Consider the following 20771-nt stretch of genomic DNA (forward strand, 5'->3'; position numbering starts at 1 on the left):
CCGAGCTCCGCTTGCTGAGCGCGGGCCGGGTCCTCGTCGGCGTCCCGGCCACTCGGAGGCCTGGACGCTCCCGCGGAGGGCGGGGCTCGCGCTCACGGCCCCGCCCGGGGCGGGGGGGCGGGGGGGGGACGCCTGGACCGCGGGCGGGAAGGCGGCCTGGAGGCCGAGGCGGGCTGGGCCGGGCCGCGGCCCCGGCAGCGGCGCCAGCCTCCCGGGCGGGCTCTGGGGACCGCGCGCCCCGCGGCCGCTCCCGCCTCCCCGGACCCCGATCTCGGCGAGGCGTTGGGCACCTTTGTCCCTTGCTCCTCCCGAAGACCTCCTGTCCCCCCCAGTCAGGCACCCCTGCTCTCTGGTCTCCGTCACGGGAGGTCCCGGCAGTTGACTCTTCTGTTCCCGTCCCCTCCCTGTCCCCCTTCGTACACGGTGGACGTGCCCAGGGGCCTGGGGCCGGGAAGGGGCCCCGCGAGCTCCCAGGCAGGTCCGGGTGGGAGGTGTAGATTCGTTCTCCCGGGGAGAACAGGTGGCCCCGAGATCAGGCCCTTTTTGCTCTTTGTATTTTATTTTGAAACTTTATGGAAGGCTTTTTATGAAAGGCGGAGGGGCGGGGGGAGCGCTGTCGCAGTCACCCTTATGTGCAAATGTCCTATACGTGTCTCAGAGATAAGCTGGGACGTGGTGGAGGAAGGACCTAGAGGAGGAAGGAGTGAGGACAGAGGTGGGGATGGGGGACCCCAAACATCCACACTAATGTGTGACTCTCCAGGCCCCTCCTGGAGTCTCTGGGCCCCAGTGTCTGTTCTTCACATGGCCAGTCTGGTGCCTTTGGTCTTACAGCCTGAACGTGGGGAGGTGGGACTTGAGGGCGAGGCCCGGAGGCGGAGAGGCCCGGTAACCTGGGCCAGGGCCTGCCCCTGTGAGTGGGAAAGCACACAGCAAAGAGGAAGCCCTTCCTGATCCCAGCACCCCCAGGCCAGACCCCAAGGTTCAAGCGCCTCAGGCCCAGTCCCCTCTGCTCTTCCTGACTGGAAACTGGACTTTATAGCATTTTTATATAATTCAACATTGTCAGAGTTGGAAAGACCTTGGAGATCCACCAGTCCCTGCCCCCTTCACCCCTTCCACAGACAGGTAGTGAGGTTCAGAAACTGAAAGGATCACACACAGCCAGATAAGGACGGTGAAACTAGAATAAAAAGCTCAGCTCCCTTGGGGCGCCTGGGTGGCTCAGATGGTTGAGCGTCTGCCTTCGGCTCAGGTCATGATCCCAGTGTCCTGGGATCGAGTCCCGCATCGGGCTCCCTGCTCCTTGGGAGCCTGCTTCTCCCTCTGTCTCTCTCTCTCATGAATAAATAAATAAAATCTTTAAAAAAAAAAAAAAAGGCTCAGCTCTCAATTCAGTGTCGTTTGCAGTGCAGGGCACGGCCTCCCAACTGCTGGTCAATTATTAAAATTTCTGTTCCCCTGGGCCCTGCCCAAGGATGGCCTGTGTCTGCGGGCCGTTAGAATGCATGACAACCTCCGGGCGATGGCGAAGACCTGCCCCCCTGGGATCAGTGCCGTCCTGGGCAGCTCCGGCCACCACGGGCTTCAGGTCCAGCGTTCGGGCAGCAGCCTCCTCCCTCAGGAAGCCCAGGAGCAGGGCTGATGGCCACCCGTCCTTCGGCCTTTCCAGGAGGCCAAGGGCTCTGGCGTTCTGTTTTCTGTTGCAGATGTCACCAGGGACTCAGGAAATAACTGCATGAGCTGTCAGTGGACTGAGAAGCGAATTCCCAGGGTTTGAACCTCCCGGGGTTTTGAGTCAGTATTAAAAGCTTGAGAACAGGGATTATGGATGGCACCGGGCTGGGGGCTGCCATGCTTTTATTTTCCTTCATGCATGTTGTTTTCAGATCCAGAATGAGTCTTTTACCACTTTGGCTATTATTCTGCCTGGTCAAAAACAGGACCCCCACTGACAAAGTTCAGGTAAGCCAGGACAGAGAGCTGGTTAGGAATGGCTTTTCCTCTTGACAGGCAGGGACGGAGGCCTTAGGAAGACAGGAATGAAGGTCTTCATTGAGAGGCAGCCCAAGCATGGGGGGCGGGGGGGGTCTCAAAGGGTGACCTTTGAGCCCACAGCATCCTATTATGAACCTGCCAGAAATGCAAATCCTTGGTCCCCATCTCCACGAATCAGAAACTGAGGCAGCACCCAGCAGTCCTTTTTGATGAGCCCTCCAGTGATCACGAAGCGGAAGATCTGAGCAGGAGTGGGCTCAGTCCTACTTTGGCTGCCCCTACGGCCTCTTGGGTTGGGGGGGAGCGGCCAGGGGGGTAAGGTGGTCTCCTTTCTCTCTGTGCCTCCTCCTTGCCTCGGGAGTCCGACATGAACAGGTGAAGTTTCTTCATGAATTTGTTGTTACTGGGATGACTGCTATTATGGCCAATATGTAAATGTGATTCTGAATTCATATTTATAGGCCACGTTAGTGACATTACTCAAACATCTGTGTTTTTGTGAAGTTGTTTGCTTCAGTTATTTTTTTTTATATTTCAGCCTAGGGGCGCCTGGGTGGCTCAGTTGGTTAAGCGTCTGCCTTTAGCTCAGGTCATGATCCCAGGGTCCTGGGATCAAGCCCCGCATCGGGCTCCCTGCTCAGCGGGAAGCCTGCTTCTCCCTCTCCCACTCCCCCTGCTTGTGTTCCCTCTCTCGCTGTTTCTCTCTCTGTCAAATAAAATCTTTTTTAAAAAATCCTTGATTTAGGGGTGCCTGGGTGGCTCTGTCGTTAAGCGTCTGCCTTCGGCTCGGGTCATGATCCCAGGGTCCTGGGATCGAGCCCCGCATCAGGCTCCCTGCTCGGCGGAAAGCCTGCTTCCCCCTCTCCCACTCCCCCTGCCTGTGTTCCCTCTCTCGCTGTGTCTCTCTCTGTCAAATAAATAAATAAAATCTTTAAATAAAAAATTAAAATAAAATAAGAATTACCTGAAAACATAAAGCAGGAAACAACAGAAGTAAAGGAACCAACATTTGCAATTTCCAAAAGCAAGGAATTTTAGGAGAAAAAGGTGACACGGCTTCTGGCCCCAGACACAAGGCTTACCTGACTCGCAGCCATTTCTTCTTTCACCTCGTCCTCTAGATTTCTTCCTCTTGAGATATTTGTGGAAAACTCACACAGCTGCAACCGGATCATTTGCCTTTAAAGCCCCCAGCAGAGCCTCTTCACCTGTAAACTGCTCGCCTGCAGGCATGACTTTGAAATGCAAAGAAGCCCCAAATTCCTAGTCCTTTGTGTCAGGAGCTATTCAGAAACTGAGCTCCTACAAGGAAACCAATCCCTGACTTTTCCTTCTCTGCTTTTTGGGGGGCCTCCCCTCCCACAGACGCCCACAAATTCAGCTACAGAATAGGAACCCTGTGCTCCACAGACCTGACCCTCCCAGACTCATGTCGCAGAGACCGTGTTCCTCTAATTGAGTCAGAGCTCTCAATTCTCCCTTTTCTTTTTAAGATTTTCTTTATTTATTCATGAGAAACAGAGAGAGAGGCAGAGGGAGAAGCAGGCTCTCCAGGGAGCAGGGGGAGCCCGATGTGGGACTGGATCCCAGGATCCTGGGATCATGAGCAGAGCTGAAGGCAGACGCTTAACCGACTGAGCCACCCAGGCGCCCCTGCTCTCAATTCTCATAAAATAACCTGAAGCCCTCGTACTTAACCCTGGTTCACTTAGAATCACCTGGAGCCCTCAATGAACACAACACTGTCCTTTCCACCCACACCAGTGGACAGACTCTGAGGGAGAGGGCGCCGGTGAGGATCATCTTTGAAACTCGACACGTGATCCTACTGGGGAGCATTTGGGGAGGGGACCAGGCAAAGCACGGTGACCAGGGCTGTAGTTGTGAGCAGATTTAGATCCATGCCTTCTCCACTGATGAGAGTTTCTGGGATGACACATTCTCCCTTTCTGCTACACGGAGGGAGATGCCTTACAAATGGAGCTTTCCCTTATAAATGCAAATATCTCTTACAAAAGTAAACATACTGGGCGCCTGGGTGGCTCAGTTGGTTAAGCGACTGCCTTCCGCTCAGGTCACGATCCCGGAGTCCTGGGATCGAGTCCCACATCAGGCTCCTGGCTCAGCAGGGAGCCTGCTTCTCCCTTTGTTCCTTTCCCCTCTCATGCTGTTTCTCTCTCTCTCTCAAATAAATAAACAAAATCTTCAAAAAAATAAATAAATAAAGGTGGGGCGCCTGGGTGGCTCCGTCGTTAAGCGTCTGCCTTCGGCTCAGGTCATGATCCCAGGGTCCTGGGATCGAGCCCCTCATTGGGATCCCTGCTCTGCGGGAAGCCTGCTTCTCCCTCTCCCACTCCCCCTACTTGTGTTCCCTCTCCCGCAATCTCTCTATCTCTGTCACATAAATAAATAAAATCTTAAAAAAAAAAAGTAAACCTACTGGGTTTCAGAGTTTTTCCTTTCTCTATTGCTTCTTTAAAGTTACACCCTAAAATAATCCTTAAGCCAAAGAGACATATTTTGGGGTGGCAAATGCTTCCCTTCCATAGGTAAATGTTTATTTTCGAAAGTAACCTCCAGTTTTCCAAAGTGAATGTCCTTTTCACACTCCCATCGGCAATATATGTGAATTCTAATTCGACATTTTCACTGAATTTTGGTGTTATCCTTTTTCTTTATTTAAGCCATTCTAGAAAATATTGAGTGTTTTTTCACTGTCAAATACGAAACGGTCTTACTATATTTGTCCTGGTGACGAAAATTGAAACTGATTAAAAGCATGAAGTTGAACAAAAACCGTGGGGGCTGGTGGCTTAGTCGGTTAAGCGTCTACCTTTGGCTCAGGTCAGGATCTCAGGGTCCTGGGATCGAGTCCCGCATCAGGCTCCCTGCTCAGGGGGGAGTCTGCTTCTCTCTCTCCCTCTGCCCCACCCCCCGCTCGTGCTCTCTCAAATAAATAAAATCTTTTAAAGAAGCTTAACAAAAACCAAAATTGCTGCATTAAAACATCAAGTGCCGGGGCGCCTGGGTGGCTCAGTCATTAAGCGTCTGCCTTCGGCTCAGGTCATGGTCCCAGGGTCCTGGGATCGAGTCCCGCATCGGGCTCCCCGCTCGGCGGGGAGTCTGCTTCTCCCTCTCCCACTCCCCCTGCTTGTGTTCCCTCTCTCACTGTGTCTCTCTCTGTCAAATAAATAAATAAAATCTTAAAAAAAAAAAAAATCAAGTGCCGTGAGAACTTTTTTCTCTCTTCCCAAACCTCCCCGCTGATCTTCTCAGCCTTTTGTTTCAGGAATCTGGTTCCACCCTGATAACATGATCAACACAGCTGGAAGCACAAACACAATTCCTGTTGAAACTGAAACCGGCTAGATCCTGCATTTCCCCACAAAACCCCAGCCCCTGCCTCTGGGGGGGCTTGCAGTTTTGAAGGCCCCGACCTGCTGCAGCCTCCTTTGGTGACAAAACAATAAAGCTGTTCCTCTTTCTCCCCAACTCTGTCTTCACCTTCCATTTTGGGTCTGAAGCATGGAGATCAGTTTTCAACAACAAACTGAGTGTGTAGGAGAGGAAAACGCTTTTCTTTGTCTCTTCTCAATTCTTTAGCTCATCTAATAATTAAGCTGTCATAAGACAGATTCACAAGGGAAAAAGTAAGTTTGGGAACCTCAAAAATAGGAGGCTCAAAGACAGGTGATTGATGGTTCCAAAACACTGTGACTTAAAGATAAGGGCACAGGGATTTAGAATTTCAAAACGGGGGAAGTCCTTCACAGGAAAAAGGAAAGAGCACATGCTGTTGATGAGGGAAGCTGACACCCCACAACCCCCCCCCCATGGGACATATGTGACATTCCTCAGGCACTCCTGGCTGTCCAAACACTAAGGAAAGGAAAAACAAATAGCTGACTTTGATCAGGCATGAGTCTCCCTCAGCTTACGAATGTCTTAGCAATCTACAAAAACAAAGCATTTCTATCAATAACCTAGTTTCCAGAAGGAAATGCAGATACAATTAAATGTCCTTATAACCTGCAGCCCATTGACAGATACCTGAGGCAGCCTGAGTGTAAGGCTCCTCCAGGAATCTCCCAACTATCTTCATGTTAATACCTTGTTAGAGGGAAAACATCCTTGACAATAGCAAGGCCTCCAATATCCTGTGAGTCGTCTTTAACATATGAAAATCCTTTTGAGGGGCTCCTGGGTGGCTCAGTCATTAAGTGGCTGCCTTCGGCTCAGGTCATGATCCCAGCGTCCTGGGATCGAGCCCCGCATCGGGCTCCCTGCTCTGCGTGGAGCCTGCTTCTCCCTCTCCCACTCCCCCTGCTTGTGTTCCTGCTCTCGCTGTGTCTCTGTCAAATAAATAAATAAAATCTTTAAAAATAAATAAATAGGGCGCCTGGGTGGCTCAGTTGGTTAAACGACTGCCTTCGGCTCAGGTCATGATCCTGGAGTCCCGGGATCGAGTCCCGCATCGGGCTCCCTGCTCGGCGGGAAGCCTGCTTCTCCCTCTCCCACTCCCCCTGCTTGTGTTCCCTCTCTCGCTGTGTCTCTCTCTGTCAAATAAATAAATAAAATCTTTAAAAATAATAATAATAAATAAATAAATAAATAAATAATAAAAAATTAAAAAAAGAAAAAAGAAAACCCAGGCCTGCCAAGCCCTAGACCGGAGGTCCACAAACTTTTTCTGAAAAGTATTTTCAGCCTTTGTGGACCATAGGATCTCTATGTTGAATCATCTCTGCTCTTGAACCATGAAGGCAGCCATATCTGTTATGTAAACAAATAGGTGGGTCTGTGTTCTAATAAAACTTTATTTACAAACACAAGTGATGGGCCTATCGCCAACATCTGTCCTAGAACAACGCTTTTTGAAATCCGAATGAATCACCAGAATAAGAACTGAAGTAAGCCAGGAAATATGTGTTCTAGGATGCAATGGGAGACTTTTTTTGCCCCTTCCTCAGTTTTCAGATCTGTAAAAGTGGGAAATGGGGCGCCTGGGTGGCTCAGTCGTTGAGCGTCTGCCTTCGGCTCAGGTCGTGATCCCAGGGTCCTGGGATCGAGCCCCGCATCGGGCTCCCTCCTCAGCGGGGAGCCTGCTTCTCCCTCTCCCACTCCCCCAGCTTGTGTTCCCTCTCTCGCTGTGTCTCTCTCTGTCAAATAAATAAATAAAATCTTTTAAAAAATAAATAAATAAAAAATAAAAAGTTAATCTTTGGTATTCTCTCTCTTCTCATCTAATATCAGCTTCAGAAAAGAGGAAAAGCCTTCCGTTTGCAGCAACAGAATAAAAGTGGAGGACATTTTGTTAAGTTAAATAAGCCACACATAGAAAAAAAGATACATTATATGAAATCACATATATGCAGAATCGGAAAAAAGGCAAAATAGAGAAGATAAGCATTTTTGTTGCCAGGGGTTGTGGATGGGGGGAATGTTGAGATGTTGATCAAATGGTAAAAAGGTTAATTATGCAGGATGCATGAGCACTGTTCAATGTACAGCATGGCGACTACAGTTAATAGGAGTGTATCGTGCCCTTGAAATTTGCTAGGAGAGAGCATGTTAAGTGTTCTCACTAATGTGGAGGACAAAGGCAAAAGAAAAAATTTTTCTTTTCTTTTTTTAAAGATTTTATTTATTTATTTATTTATTATTTGAGAGAGAGAGGGTGAGAGACAGAGAGCACGAGAGGGGAGAGGATCAGAGGGAGAAGCAGACTCCCCGCCGAGCAGGGAGCCCGATGCGGGACTCGATCCCGGGACTCCGGGATCATGACCTGAGCCGAAGGCAGTCGCTTAACCAACTGAGCCACCCAGGCGCCCGGAATGTGTTTAGTTTTTAAAATAATTCTTCATTCTAATTTTTTTAAAAGATTTTATTTATTTATTTGAGAGAGAGAATGAGAGAGAGAGAGCATGAGACGGGGGAGGGTCAGAGGGAGAAGCAGACTCTCCGCTGAGCAGGGAGGTGGGGGATGCGGGACTTGATCCTGGACTCCAGAGTCATGACCTGGGCCCAAGGCAGTCGCTTAACCAACTGAGCCACTCAGGCACCCAAGGAATGTGTTTATTATGATGTAGGAAATAACATTAGGGTTCAAAGCCAATGGCCAAGAATTCTTGACCCATCTTTGGTGCAAAAAGGTGGTTTTATTAAAGCACAGGGACAGGACCTGTGGGCAGAAAGGGCTGCACCAGGGTCATGACGAGTGACCCATTATATACTTTCAAGGTGGGAGGGGGCTGGGGATAGTGTAAGTCTCTAAGGAATTTTGGAAGCAAGGTTTTCAGGACTTTCAGGGGGCTAGCTATTGTTGGGAAAAGGTCACTTATTACCATTTAATAAAACCTTATCAGGAGATGCTTTGGTATATAGGTGGGTTATATGCTTGGGGGATGATTGCCAACGTGTGTCTTGGGGGGTTGGAGATAAAGGAAGTCTCCAAAAGAATTTTTATATGTTAAAGTAGACTTAAGAGAATCCTGGGGTGGGGTTGGGCTAGGATTGCCTTTTGCCCTCAGCAAAGTGTCAACGTTGAGGCAGTTGAGTCCCTAGGGAAATGTCAGTCTATTTCATGGACTCGTCAGTGGGCTGTAGGTAGTAAGGAAATTTAGTAATTTTTCTTCTACCTTTGTTTCCCACATCCTATTCCATTGACTGCCATAATTATTTTGTAACCAGGACCCAAGGGTGCAAGAACACCTGGCTCCAGTGGTCCCACACCTAGTTCAGCCACTCACGGCTGACAAAATCCAAAGGCAAGAAAGACGACCTTGGCTGCCTCAGGTTTGACCTCAGACTTTCCCGCTGGGTTCCTTCCAGCTTGTCTCCTGGCTCAGCAGGAAGACCCTGAGGGCAAAGCATCCCCTGAAGGGAACTGAAGCTACTGGTCAAGCAACCGGGACCGCCCCGAGCCAGAAAGACCCCACCCCCGATGGACTCCCAGACAAGGACAGATTTGACCTTGGCTGCCTGCCTGCAGGTACCCCCTCACTTTTGCCCCCCCCCATTTTTCTTATATAAACCTGGAAATATTTCCAGCACTTTGGAGACAGTCTTTGAGACATTACCTGGCTGTCTTCCCGGTGTGGGCCTCCCTGAAAGAACTTCCTCTCGTCTACCCACCCCCCCGCCAATGTGTCTTTCTGCCTTGGATTTTGTCAGCAGTGAGTGGCCAAACCTGGTCCGTTTGGGACCCCAGGAGCCACGGGCTCTTGCACCCCTCCCTGCGCCCTGGCCAACAGCAAACAGATGAGTGGTGGTCAGTGGAGTAACATCTCAAAGATGGTCTCCAAATTGCTGGGATAATATTCAGCTTTGAAAAAAGAAACAGATCTTGTCACATGATACAACATGGTTAAAATGTGATGATGACATAGAAATGTTGAGGTTCAGAGCCGATGGCCAAGAAAGAATTCTTGAGATGTCTTTGGTGCAAAAAAGGTGGTTTTATTAAACCACGGGACAGGACCGATGGGCAGATAGAGCTGCGCTTAGATTAGCATAGATTCTATGCTTTCAAGTCGGGATGGGGTTTGGGACAGCACCAGCCCCCAAGGTATTATGGAAACAAGGTTTCTGGGACCTTCAGGGGTCTAGCTGTAGTTAGGAAAAGGTCATTTGTTACTGTCTAATCAAACCTTAGTAATGCGGTGCCTGGGTGGCTCAGTCAGATAAGCATCACACTCTTGATTTCAGGGTCAAGAGATCAAGTTCCAAGTCAGGCTCCATGCTGATTGCAGAGTCGGCTTGACATTCTCTCTCTTCCTCTCCCTCTGCTCCTCACCCCCCTTCACACACTCTCTTAAAAAAATAAATAATAAATAAGGCCTTGATCATGAGACCCTTCAGATGTATATTGGTGGGCCATATTCTTGGAGGATGATTGCTAACATATTTGGGGGGTAAAGATAATGGAAGTTTCCAAAGGAATTTTTATATGTTAACGTAGACTCACAGGATCCTGGGAGGTTGGGATAATGTTATTGTAAGATTGTCTTTGGCCCGGGCGCCTGGGTGGCTCAGTTGGTTAAGCGACTGCCTTCGGCTCAGGTCATGATCCTGGAGTCCGGGGATCGAGTTCCCGCATCGGGCTCCCTGCTCGGCAGGGAGTCTGCTTCTCCCTCTGGCCCTCCCCCCTCTCCTGTGCTCTCTCTCATTCTCTCTCTCTCAAATAAATAAATAAAATCTTAAAAAAAAAAAAAAAAAAGATTGTCTTTGGCCCTTAGCAAAGTATTAACATCGAAGCAGCTGAGCTCCCAGAAGAAGGTCATGCTACCTGATGAAGTTTTAGAATGTTAAGTGCTGTTCAGTGGGGTGGAGTCCGGAGCTGACAATTAAGAAAGAATTCTTGAGACATCTTTGGTGTAAAATGGCGGTTATTAAAGCACAGGGACAGGACCCGTGGGCAGAAAGAGCTGCTGCCCCAGGCTTGTGAGGGGTGGCTGATTATATACTATGGGGTTGGGGGAGGTAAGGGAAATGGAAGTTTCAAAAGGATTTTTGTATATTAAAGAAGACTCACAGGCAAGGAGACCTTGCCATTGTCAAGTGAAGGTTGTTTACCCCTCTAGTAAGGCATTAACATTAAGATAGTTGGGAACTTCCTGGAAGAATGTCACACAGGTCCCACCCAGGAGTGAGAGGTGGGGGGAGGTTGCAGGGTGTCCGCTTATGCTTTGTCTTCAGCCAGCCTTCTGCTCCCTCATCATACCTGTTTCAAGGATTTGTCAATGGGCTGTAGGCAGTAAGGAAATTAAAAATTTTTTTCTTTTGCCGCTGTTTCCCGTATCTATGACATTACGCTAAGTGAAGTAAATGAGTCACAGAGAAAGAAACACTGATTTCACTTATGTGACTAACCTAATGTAGTGAAAGAGAAGGAAGGAAGAAGGAAGGAAAGGCGAGGGCGAGGAAGGTAGAAAGAAAAAAAAGGAGGAAAGTATAGTTGCTGGAGCTTAGAATAGAGAAACATGCGGAAGTGGTTGTTTAACAGGTACTAATTTTCTGCTTTGCAAGATGAGAAATTCCAGAGGTTGGTTTTACAACATAAATATACTTCACTCTACAGATTAAAGTGGTTAAAATGGGGGCGCCTGGGTGGCTCAGTCGGTTAAGCGTCTGCTTTTGGCTCAGGTCATGATCCTGGGGTCCTGGGATCAAGTCCTGCATGGGGCTCCTTGCTCAGCAGGGAGCCTGCTTCCCCTCTGCCCCTACCCCCCACTCGTGCGCTCTCTCTCGCAAAAATAAAATCTTAAAAAAATAAAAATAGGGCGCCTGGGTGGCTCAGTTGGTTAAGCGACTGCCTTCGGCTCAGGTCATGATCCTGGAGTCCCGGGATTGAGTCCCGCATCGGGCTCCCTGCTCTGCAGGGAGTCTGCTTCTCCCTCTGACCCTCCCCCCTCTCATGTGCTCTCTCTCTCATTCTCTCTGTCTCAAATAAATAAAATCTTAAAAAAAAAAAAAAATAAATAAATAAATAAAATAGTTAAAATGGAAAATTTTATGGCATATGTTTACAACCACAATTAAGAGTAAACTATAAAACCTAAAATTGATACAACATTGAGTTTTAAAACATTACCTTCAATTCAGAGAGGCATTTCTCTCACAAAGGGAATATAAATTCATCCTTAAATAGATGATGACCTTAATTCTAACAATTCACCAAGGGAGGATAAAACAGCCACTGACCACTAAACCGAGAAAAGAAACATGATAATTCATGAACCAACAATGTATGGGTAATATTTATACAAAACAAAGACCCACGTAATTTTATTGGCAATTGACAGATGGCTGATTCCTATTTGAAGTAAATCCTACACAGCCTTAAAATGTACTAAGTTGAAAACTGTCATCCACAAACAGAACAGAGATAAAAAATAAAAGCACGATTAATTAATGTTGTGGAAACTGTCATACAAAAGGAAGCATTGTTATGGAATTGTAAAATAAGAATGAGAGAAATTTTAACCCCCCAAATTTCTGAATAAATTATAGATATTTTTTTAAAAAATGATCCATGTGTATAACTGTAGTTTTATTATTATTAATGTTGTTTTTAAAGATTTTATTTATTTGACAGAGAGAGAGACAGCGAGAGCAGGAACACAAGCAGGGGGAGTGGGAGAGAGAGAAGCAGGCTTCCCGCTGAGCAGGGAGCAGGATGTGGGGCTCGATCCCAGGACCCCGGGATCATGACCTGAGCCGAAGGCAGACGCTTAACGACTGAGCCACCCAGGCGCCCTATTATTATTTTTTTAAGATTTTATTTATTTATTTGAGAGAGAGAGCACAAACGGGGAGCAGCAAGCAGAGGGAGAAGCAGGCTCCCTAGGACTCGATCCCAGCACCCTGGAATCATGACCTGAGCAGAAGGTAGCTGCTTAACCAAATGAGCTACCCAGGCACCCAAGAAAAAGGAAATTTTGAAGTGAAATACAGGATTAGATGTTCTCATTTTAGGGAGGTGCCTTGTACTCGGATGAAATTACTGACTGCGATTTTGTAAGATGATGTTTGAGGCCTCCATAAGATTGGAAATCATAAAGTAGAAGATACGTGATATCTGTCTCCAGTGTTTACAACTTTTCTGAACGTAATGTTCTGACCACTCCCCTTACATATTTCTGTCATGAGGCAAAATGAAGTTTTAAAAATGACTTCACACAAATTCCTCAGAAATATGCACAGATTTCTCCAGGTCCCCAAAAGCAATGGAAACACAGATATATCATGCAGGCCCTCACAGGCAATGGAAAGTTCTTTGGCCCTTACTGTGAATATGATGGAAGGCCAAGGGAGCAGAAAGAGAATCCTTAGAGGATGTAGGAGAATGGGGAGTGTTAGATGGGATTGTCGCCATGTGATAGCAAGGGAAATGAGCTTAATCTTACAGAAAATTATTTTCATTCAACAAAGTTTCCCAAACCACGTTTTAAGGTCTGGCTTCCTCCTTGACTTCTGGACCTCACATCTGTCATCTGCTTCATTCATTCCCACCAACCTGGATGTAAGGCTACTCTCTCCTTTCTCTTAATATCCCAGCCTCCTCCTTCGACTCCAAAAAGGCAACCAGGTCTGGCTTAGGTATAGCAAGACTTACTTACTTACTTATTTATAAAGATTTTATTTATTCATTTGAGAGAGATAATGAGAGAGAGTGCGAGCAGGGGGGAAAGGGATAAGCAGGCTCTCCACTGAGCAGGGAGCCCCATGTGGGGCTTGATCCCTGGACCCCAGGATCACGACCCAAGCCAAATGCAGATGCATCACGGACTGAGCCACCCAGGTGCCCCAAGACCCACTTATTAAAAAAAAAAAATGAATATGAATTTTGCTGGAGAGTCTCTAATTTTCTTTCTTTCTTTTTTTTTTTTTTTAAAGATTTTATTTATTTATTTGAGAGAGAGACAGAGAGAGAGAGCAGGAGAGGGGGGAGGGTCGGGAGGGTCAGAGGGAGAAGCAGACTCCCTGCCGAGCAGGGAGGCCGATGCGGGACTCGATCCAGGGACTCGATCCAGGGACCCGATCCCAGGACTCCAGGATCATGACCTGAGCCGAAGGCAGTCGCTTAACCAACTGAGCCACCCAGGCGCCCGAGTCTCTAATTTTCAATCCAGTATTCTCCTCAGTAGAGAAGACATTGTAGAATTCTAGAAAATTATTTCCCAAAATACTGTTTTCTACAGCCCCTTTTAGAACACACAGGAGGGATTTCCAAAGTTCAGATCTTGAGCTCCACTTCCGAGTATAATAGAAACAAAAACAAAGGGCGGGAAATGGAGTTTAAGTTGGGAACAGTATCATTTTATACAACTGCATTTTTAAAAAAGATTTTATTTTTTTATCTTACGGAGAGAGAGAGAACAAGTAGGGGGCAGCAGAAGCAGAAGAAGAAGCAGGCTCCTCACTGAGCAGGGAGTCCCATGCAGGACTCAATCCCGTAACCCTGGGATCATGACCTGAGCCAGAGGCAGACGTCTAACTGACTGAGCCACCCAGGGATCCCTATACAACTGCATTTTTAGAATTACCACTAATCTACGGTAAATAATGATGTTACCTTAAGGAAGGAAGGGGAAGCTAAAGATGAAACACCGTGAAGATTTTTTTCTCTGCACCTATAAACCCTTACTTATGTCCCTTACTGCAGGGATCTGAATTCCAGTCACGCAAAGAAGAATCTTTGAAGACATACTCTTTAAAGGAAGGAACAAAACTCTGAGTGTGGTTTGGGAAATCTGGAAGGAAGATATCCTCACCCACGAAGAGTAGGTGTCCGTAGGTCACTAACATCACATCCCTATAGGTCAGCAGCCCCAGAAATAAGTAACACATTGACCAAGTGGTGATGGGTAGGATTCAAATTTACTGAAGATGAAGTTAGGAGAACTGTTTCTGGCTTAGGTGTTTTCCCTACTTTATCCAATAAGATCATTTTCAACACAGTAATATGCTGTAATGTATTCTCTAGCTCTGAAGTAAGAGGATGGCATATGACCCCCCAAAACAATAAAAATACTGTATGTTTCTCCTACATGTATTATAAAATAATGGTATCAACCCAAGCATGTACATTTTAGAGTATTTATGTCATACAGTAAAAGTTGTGTATATTTATTAGAAGGAAATGTTGATAGTTTATTTTTTATTTATTTATTTTTTAAAGATTTTATTTATTTGACAGAGAGAGACACAGCGAGAGAGGGAACACAAGCAGGGGGAGTGGGAGAGGGAGAAGCAGGCTTCCCGCGGAGCAGGGAGTCCGATGCGGGGCTCAATCCCAGGGCCCTGGGATCATGACCTGAGCCAAAGGCAGACGCTTAACGACTGAGCCACCCAGGCACCCAAAATGTTAATAGTTTAGAAGTGAACTTATAAAATTCTAATGTGAAATCCAATTTCACAACAGGGAATCAGAGACCTTATTAAAAATGTCAACTCTGGGCCCCTGGGTGGCTCATTTGGTTAAGCGACTGCCTTCGGCTCAGGTCATGATTCTGGAGTCCTGGGATCGAGTTCCACATCGGGCTCCCTGCTCAGCGGGGAGTCTGCTTCTCCCTCTGACCCTCCCCACTCTCATGCTCTCTGTATCTCATTCTCTCTCAAATAAATAAATAAAATCTTAAAAAAAAAAATGTCAACTCAAAAAAAAAATCAATTCTGATTCAGGAGTTCTGGAGTGGGATCTGGGTCTGCATTTCTAACAAGCCATCAGCCTTTGGGCTAATAAGAATCTCTTCTCCTTGCAATGGATCATCATGGGAAATGTTGGTTATACTACCAAGGCTTTGGTAGTAATGTCATATTTGAGAGCGTTATAGACTCAGATGTGAACAGATAGCTTTAAGGAACTAAGGTCACCTTTATGAAACCAATAAAGCCCCTTGAAATAATCTGCATGGTACCTTGCTTGCAGTGTTTTCAAGAGCCTTACCAGGTGATTAAATGAGTTCACTTTCTGGCAGGCATAAGAACCTGAAGATACTTTGGGGACTCAAGAAGAGAAGAAGTACCCACATCTATAGGTATTACAGGTGAATTTGATGGCAAGTATTTGGCCTGGCTTCTTAAGTTCACAAGGCTTTAAAAATTCATTCTGAGGGGCACCTGGGTGGCTCAGTTGGAAGAGCATCCAACTCTTGACCTTGGGGTCATAAGTTTGAGCCCACACTGGGTGTAAAGATTACAAAAAACAAAACAAGCAAATCAACCAAACAAAAACACTTAAAAAAAATAAAAGTTCAGTCTGAAATTCCTTATAAAGAGTTCCAGCAAAGCAGATTTCAAAGACCCTATATAGCCAGTCACTATTCATGCTGCACTTATATAAATAATTAGGCCAAGCTTGTTAAAACTAGGCTTATTTTTGGGGGCGCCTGGGTGGCTCAATCGTTAAGCCTCTGCCTTTGGCTCAGGTCATGATCCCGGGGTCCTGGGATCGAGCCCCGCATCGGGCTCCCTGCTCCTTGGGAGCCTGCTTCTCCCTCTGCCTCTCTCTCTCTGTCTCTCATGAATAAATAAATAAAATCTTTAAAAAAAAAAATTAGGCAAAATATTTTAACACATATTTCACTGAAGATGATATATGAATGGTAAATAAGCATATGAAAATAAGTTCAGTATTATTAATATTTAAGGAAATACAAATGAAAACCACTACACATACTCATTTTGATGGGAAACATTAAAAGACTGAAAAAAACATTAAAAGTTGAAGGTATTAAAAAAAACAGAACTTGGGGCACCTGGGTGGCTCAGTTGTTAAGAGTCTGCCTTTGGCTCAGGTCATGATCCCAGGGTCCTGGGATCGAGCCCCGCATCGGGCTCCCTGCTCGGCGGGAAGCCTGCTTCTCCCTCTCCCACTCCCCCTGCTTGTGTTCCCTCTCTCGCTCTCTGTCAAATAAATAAATAAAATCTTAAAAAAAAATAAAACTAGGCTCATTTTACAAACAAATAGTCTCGATTCACTATGTTTGTTAAAGAGGAGGTTAATTTTAGAGAGAAAAATTCTATTTTCATAACAAACTTTTATGGATGTTGGATTCCAATTGTGATGTTGTTTGCCTATAAAACTGGCTAGATCCTGAATTCTCCTGGTTTCCTCTAGTATCTGGCTATGACTCTGCAAACTAAGTTTTCCAATTTTATCCCATTCCCTTGACTTGGATTCACTGAGGACCAAAACTTCCCTTTGTTCCTACAAACTGAAGCTAGTTGACTCCACGTAAACTTCAGAGAAACTGCCCAAATGGCCCATGTTTACACAATCTTCTTGCCTCTTGCTCTGTGGACCACTCAGAAAGCTCAACGGCAGACCAGGAAAATCTGTCAGATTGCCACTGCCTGGACTCCATCTGAAGAGGCCTGAAGCCTGACATCTAGAAATCTTCCCACTGGCAGAACTCAGGATTCCAACATTGAGTTTATCATTCTTTCAACCATTTACCTCTGTTTTAATCATGCAATTTCTTGATACACTCAGAAATCCCACAAGTGAGAAAAGCTTTTTTTTTTTTTTTACAAAATAAGATGGCTTGGGGCGCCTGCGTGGCTCAGTTGGTTAAGCATCTGTCTGCCTTCGGCTCAGGTCGTGATCTCAGGGTCCTGGGATCGAGCCCCGCGTCAGGCTCCTTGCTCAGCAGGGAGCCTGCTTCTCTCTCTGCCGCTCCCCCTGCTTGTGCTCTCTCTTTCTCTGACAAATAAATAAGATCTTTAAAAAAAATTTTAAAAGTTAGAAAAGAATTCAATTAATATTTGCACATTTATATCCATTTCAGCTTTACACACAAGAGCCCAAAATAGGTACAATCAACTTAAATACCTATGCATAGTTAAAGGGATAAAGAAAACATGCAGCATATACACATCATGAAACATTTTCAAGCCTTGAGAAGATACAGATATTGTGACATAATACAACTTGGATAAACCTTGAGGACATTATGTCAAGTGAAACAAATGAGTCACAAAGAGATTCTGTAGGAATCCACTTGTGTGAGTAATCTAAGGTACTGAAACTCATAAAAAATTAAAACGGTACCTGCCAGGGACTTAGGGTAGAGGGAAATAAGAAAGTGGTTGTTTAACAGGTATTAAGTTTTACTTTTGCAAGAAGAGAAAGTAACAGAACTTGTTTGCCCAGTAATGTGATAGGTGAAGTAATTACTGTTCACACAATAATTCGAAATGTTCAGTCCACAATACTTTGATGGTAAATTTTATGCCTTTTTTTTTTTTTTAAGATTTTATTTATTTATTTGACAGAGAGAGACACAGCTAGAGAGGGAACACAAGCAGGGGGAGTGGGAGAAAGAGAAGCAGGCTTCCTGCGGAGCAGGGAGCCCAATGTGGGGCTTGATTCCAGGACCCTGGGATCATGACCTGAGCCGAAGGCAGACGCTCAAGGACTGAGCCACCCAAGCGCCCCTTTTATGCCATTTTTTTAACCACAATTAGAATTAAAAAAAAAATACAAAAAGGGAATAAATAGATGATGAAATAGATTTAATTTTCATGACTATTCAGGATAAAGTAATGATTGACCATTAACCAAGAATAGAAATAAAGAAATTATGAGCAGAGTTGGAGTGATAAAATGACAGAGAATTCTGTTTGCAATAGACACATGGCTGGGATATACACTTGAATTAAACCCCAGATCTCTTTAAAAATAGTGAGTTGAAAGTTTTGATCCAAGGGGCACCTGGGTGGCTCAGTCGGTTAAGCGTCTGCCTTCGGCTCAGGTCATGATCCCAGGGTCCTGGGATTGAACCCCCCATCGGGCTCCCTGCTCCGTGGGAAGCCTGTTTCTCCCTCTCCCGCTCCCCCTGCTTGTGTTCCCTCTCTTGCTGTGTCTCTCTCTGTGTCAAATAAATAAATAAAACCAAAAAAAAAAAAAGAAAATTTTGATCCAAAATCATAATATATTTGTAAAAATCTAAAACACGATTGACTAATATCTGGATCCTACCAAAAATTGGAGATACAGAGTTGTAAATGGAAAAACAAGATAAAATTCATCATCTAAATTCTGAATACAACATAGATGTACTATTAAAAAAGATTTCTTCCATATAACTAGAAGTTTTTTTTTTTTTTTTAAAGATTTTATCCATTTATTTGAGAGAGAGAGAGAGTGAGCACGAGAGGGGGGAGAGAGAGAAGCAGACTCCCCGCTGAGCAGGGAGCCCGATGCGGGACTCGATCCCGGTACTCCAGGATCATGACCTGAGCTGAAGGCAGTCGCCCAACCAACTGAGCCACCCAGGCGCCCTGATATAACTAGAAGTCTTAACCATGACTGTGAAATCATAGAGAGCAAACTTTTCAAATCATGAGCCTGTATTGTAGGGCAGGAACATTTCACAGTAAAGGCAACAGTTTGAAATAACAGTTTTTGACTAAGCATTTAAAAGACACTGGAGAAATTTATTATGGTATTAATTTAGTGTTCCCATTCTTAACACAATAATAAGGGCTTTAAGCCACCCTGTAGAAGGATAAAAAAAACAACAACAAACCCACAAACAGAAAAACAAACCTCTTCATTTGTAAATAAAGGAAGAAATGAAAGTTGTAAAAATGCTGAGCATTAAATAAAATAAATATTTGGGATTAAGTTATACCAAGACTTAGTTACATGTTGAGGGACATGAATGAAAAACCTAGTAACTTTTTTACTAAAATAAATTTAAATTTGTGAGCTAAATATTTTAATAAATACAGATACTTACTATTCCTTCTTACATAATATGTACACATTCAAGAATTTCCTATCAAAACTTTTCAATCTAAAAGGTCACCTAAGTTTGACATAGATCCAATCAAAAAGTAAAAACATACGGGACACAGTCTCGAATCTCTTTGTACTAAACAACACAGAATTATAAAGTGACACAAGTTATTCAGAAATAAGATAACAAGTAAGACTGTACTATAATGGTGGGCAATGTTTTAACCTCCTTTATGTCCTTAATTTATTTCAGAATTCATGAGGTAAATGGATTAATTCTTTTATCATTGTGGATTGGAGCATATAACAAAATTTCTAATGATACTGTGTATAAATAAAAAGGACTTTTAAAAAAAGATTTTATTTATTTATTCATGAGAGACAGAGGCAGAGGGAGAAGCAGCCCCCCTGCCCCCCGGCCCCCGGCCCCAGCAGGGACTCGATTCTAGGACCCTGGGATCATGACCTGAGCCAAAGGCAGACACTTAACTGACTGAACCACCCAGGTGCCCCAATAAAAAGGACATTTGGAAGTGAAATGAAGCATTAGAATTTCTCATTTTAGGGAGGTGGTTTGTTTTTGGATGAAAACAATGTTTCTCAATTTTGTATGATTAAGCTTTAAGTCTCCCAAAGATTGGAAATCAAAAAGAGAAAACATGTGAGGTCTGTATCCAGTGTTCCTGGCATTTCTGCAAAAAACCCCAATATGCCTAGCATTCCCCTCACACACTTTGGACATGAGGCATAAATAGAAACAGCTTCTCATACAGATCCTCAGAAAATATGCACAGATTTCCCTGGGGCCCCAAGAACAAGGGAAAAGCACTGAGATCTCTGTGGCCCTCACAGACCAAGGGGAGGCCCTGGGCCCTCCCTGTGGATGTGATGGACCATCACTGGAGCTGAAGGAGGATCCTTAGAGTATGTAAGAGCTTGATAATGTTGGATAGCAGATGTCCCTCTGTGACAGCAAAAGAAATAAACCTAGGCTTCTCAAACTTATTTCCATTCAAAGAGAGCAAATCACACTTAAAGGTCTGTCTGGCTTTCTCCTTGAACGTTGGGCCTCACCTCCATTATCTGCTTCATTCATTTCCACCTACCTGGGTGTGTGGCTATGCTCTCCTTTCTCTTCACATCCCAGAGCTCCTTTTTTTGCTCCAAAAAGGTGACCAGGTCTGGCTTTGACACAACAAGACCTGTTTATTAAAAAAAAAAAGAATATGGGGACACCTGAGTGGCTCAGTCGTTAAGCGTCTGCCTTCGGCTCAGGTCATGATCCCAGGGTCCTGGGATCGAGCCCCGCATCAGGCTTCCTGCTCAGTGGGAAGCCTGCTTCTCCCTTTCCCGCTCCCTCTGCTTGTGTTCCCTCTCTCGCTGTGTCTCTCTCTGTCAAGTAAATAAATAAAATATTAAAAAAAAAAAAAAAAGAATATGAGTATTGCTGGAGGTTCTAATTTTCAATCCAGTTTTGCACTCAGTAAAGAGGACATCGTAGTATTCTAGAAAATGATTTCCCAAA

General features: G+C 45.2%; 1 protein-coding gene across 4 annotated transcripts in view; it reads right to left on the reverse strand.

The window, feature by feature from the left end:
* LOC117997882 (zinc finger protein 184-like) overlaps positions 1 to 20771 on the reverse strand; it is a 64369-nt gene that overhangs the window by 42275 nt on the left and 1323 nt on the right. For all 4 annotated transcript variants that reach the window (XR_004675896.1, XM_034986410.1, XM_034986409.1 and 1 more), the window contains exon 2: positions 20353 to 20448. Coding sequence is in view for 3 of the 4 variants with exons in the window: in XM_034986410.1 (XP_034842301.1) it covers positions 20353 to 20448 (96 nt within the window). In the remaining variant the exon portion in view is untranslated. The remainder of the gene's footprint in view (positions 1 to 20352; positions 20449 to 20771) is intronic.

Source organism: Mirounga leonina, unplaced genomic scaffold (genome assembly GCF_011800145.1).
Source record: "Mirounga leonina isolate KUSES-001 unplaced genomic scaffold, KU_Mleo_1.0 Mir_376, whole genome shotgun sequence".
Classification (NCBI taxonomy): domain Eukaryota; kingdom Metazoa; phylum Chordata; class Mammalia; order Carnivora; family Phocidae; genus Mirounga; species Mirounga leonina.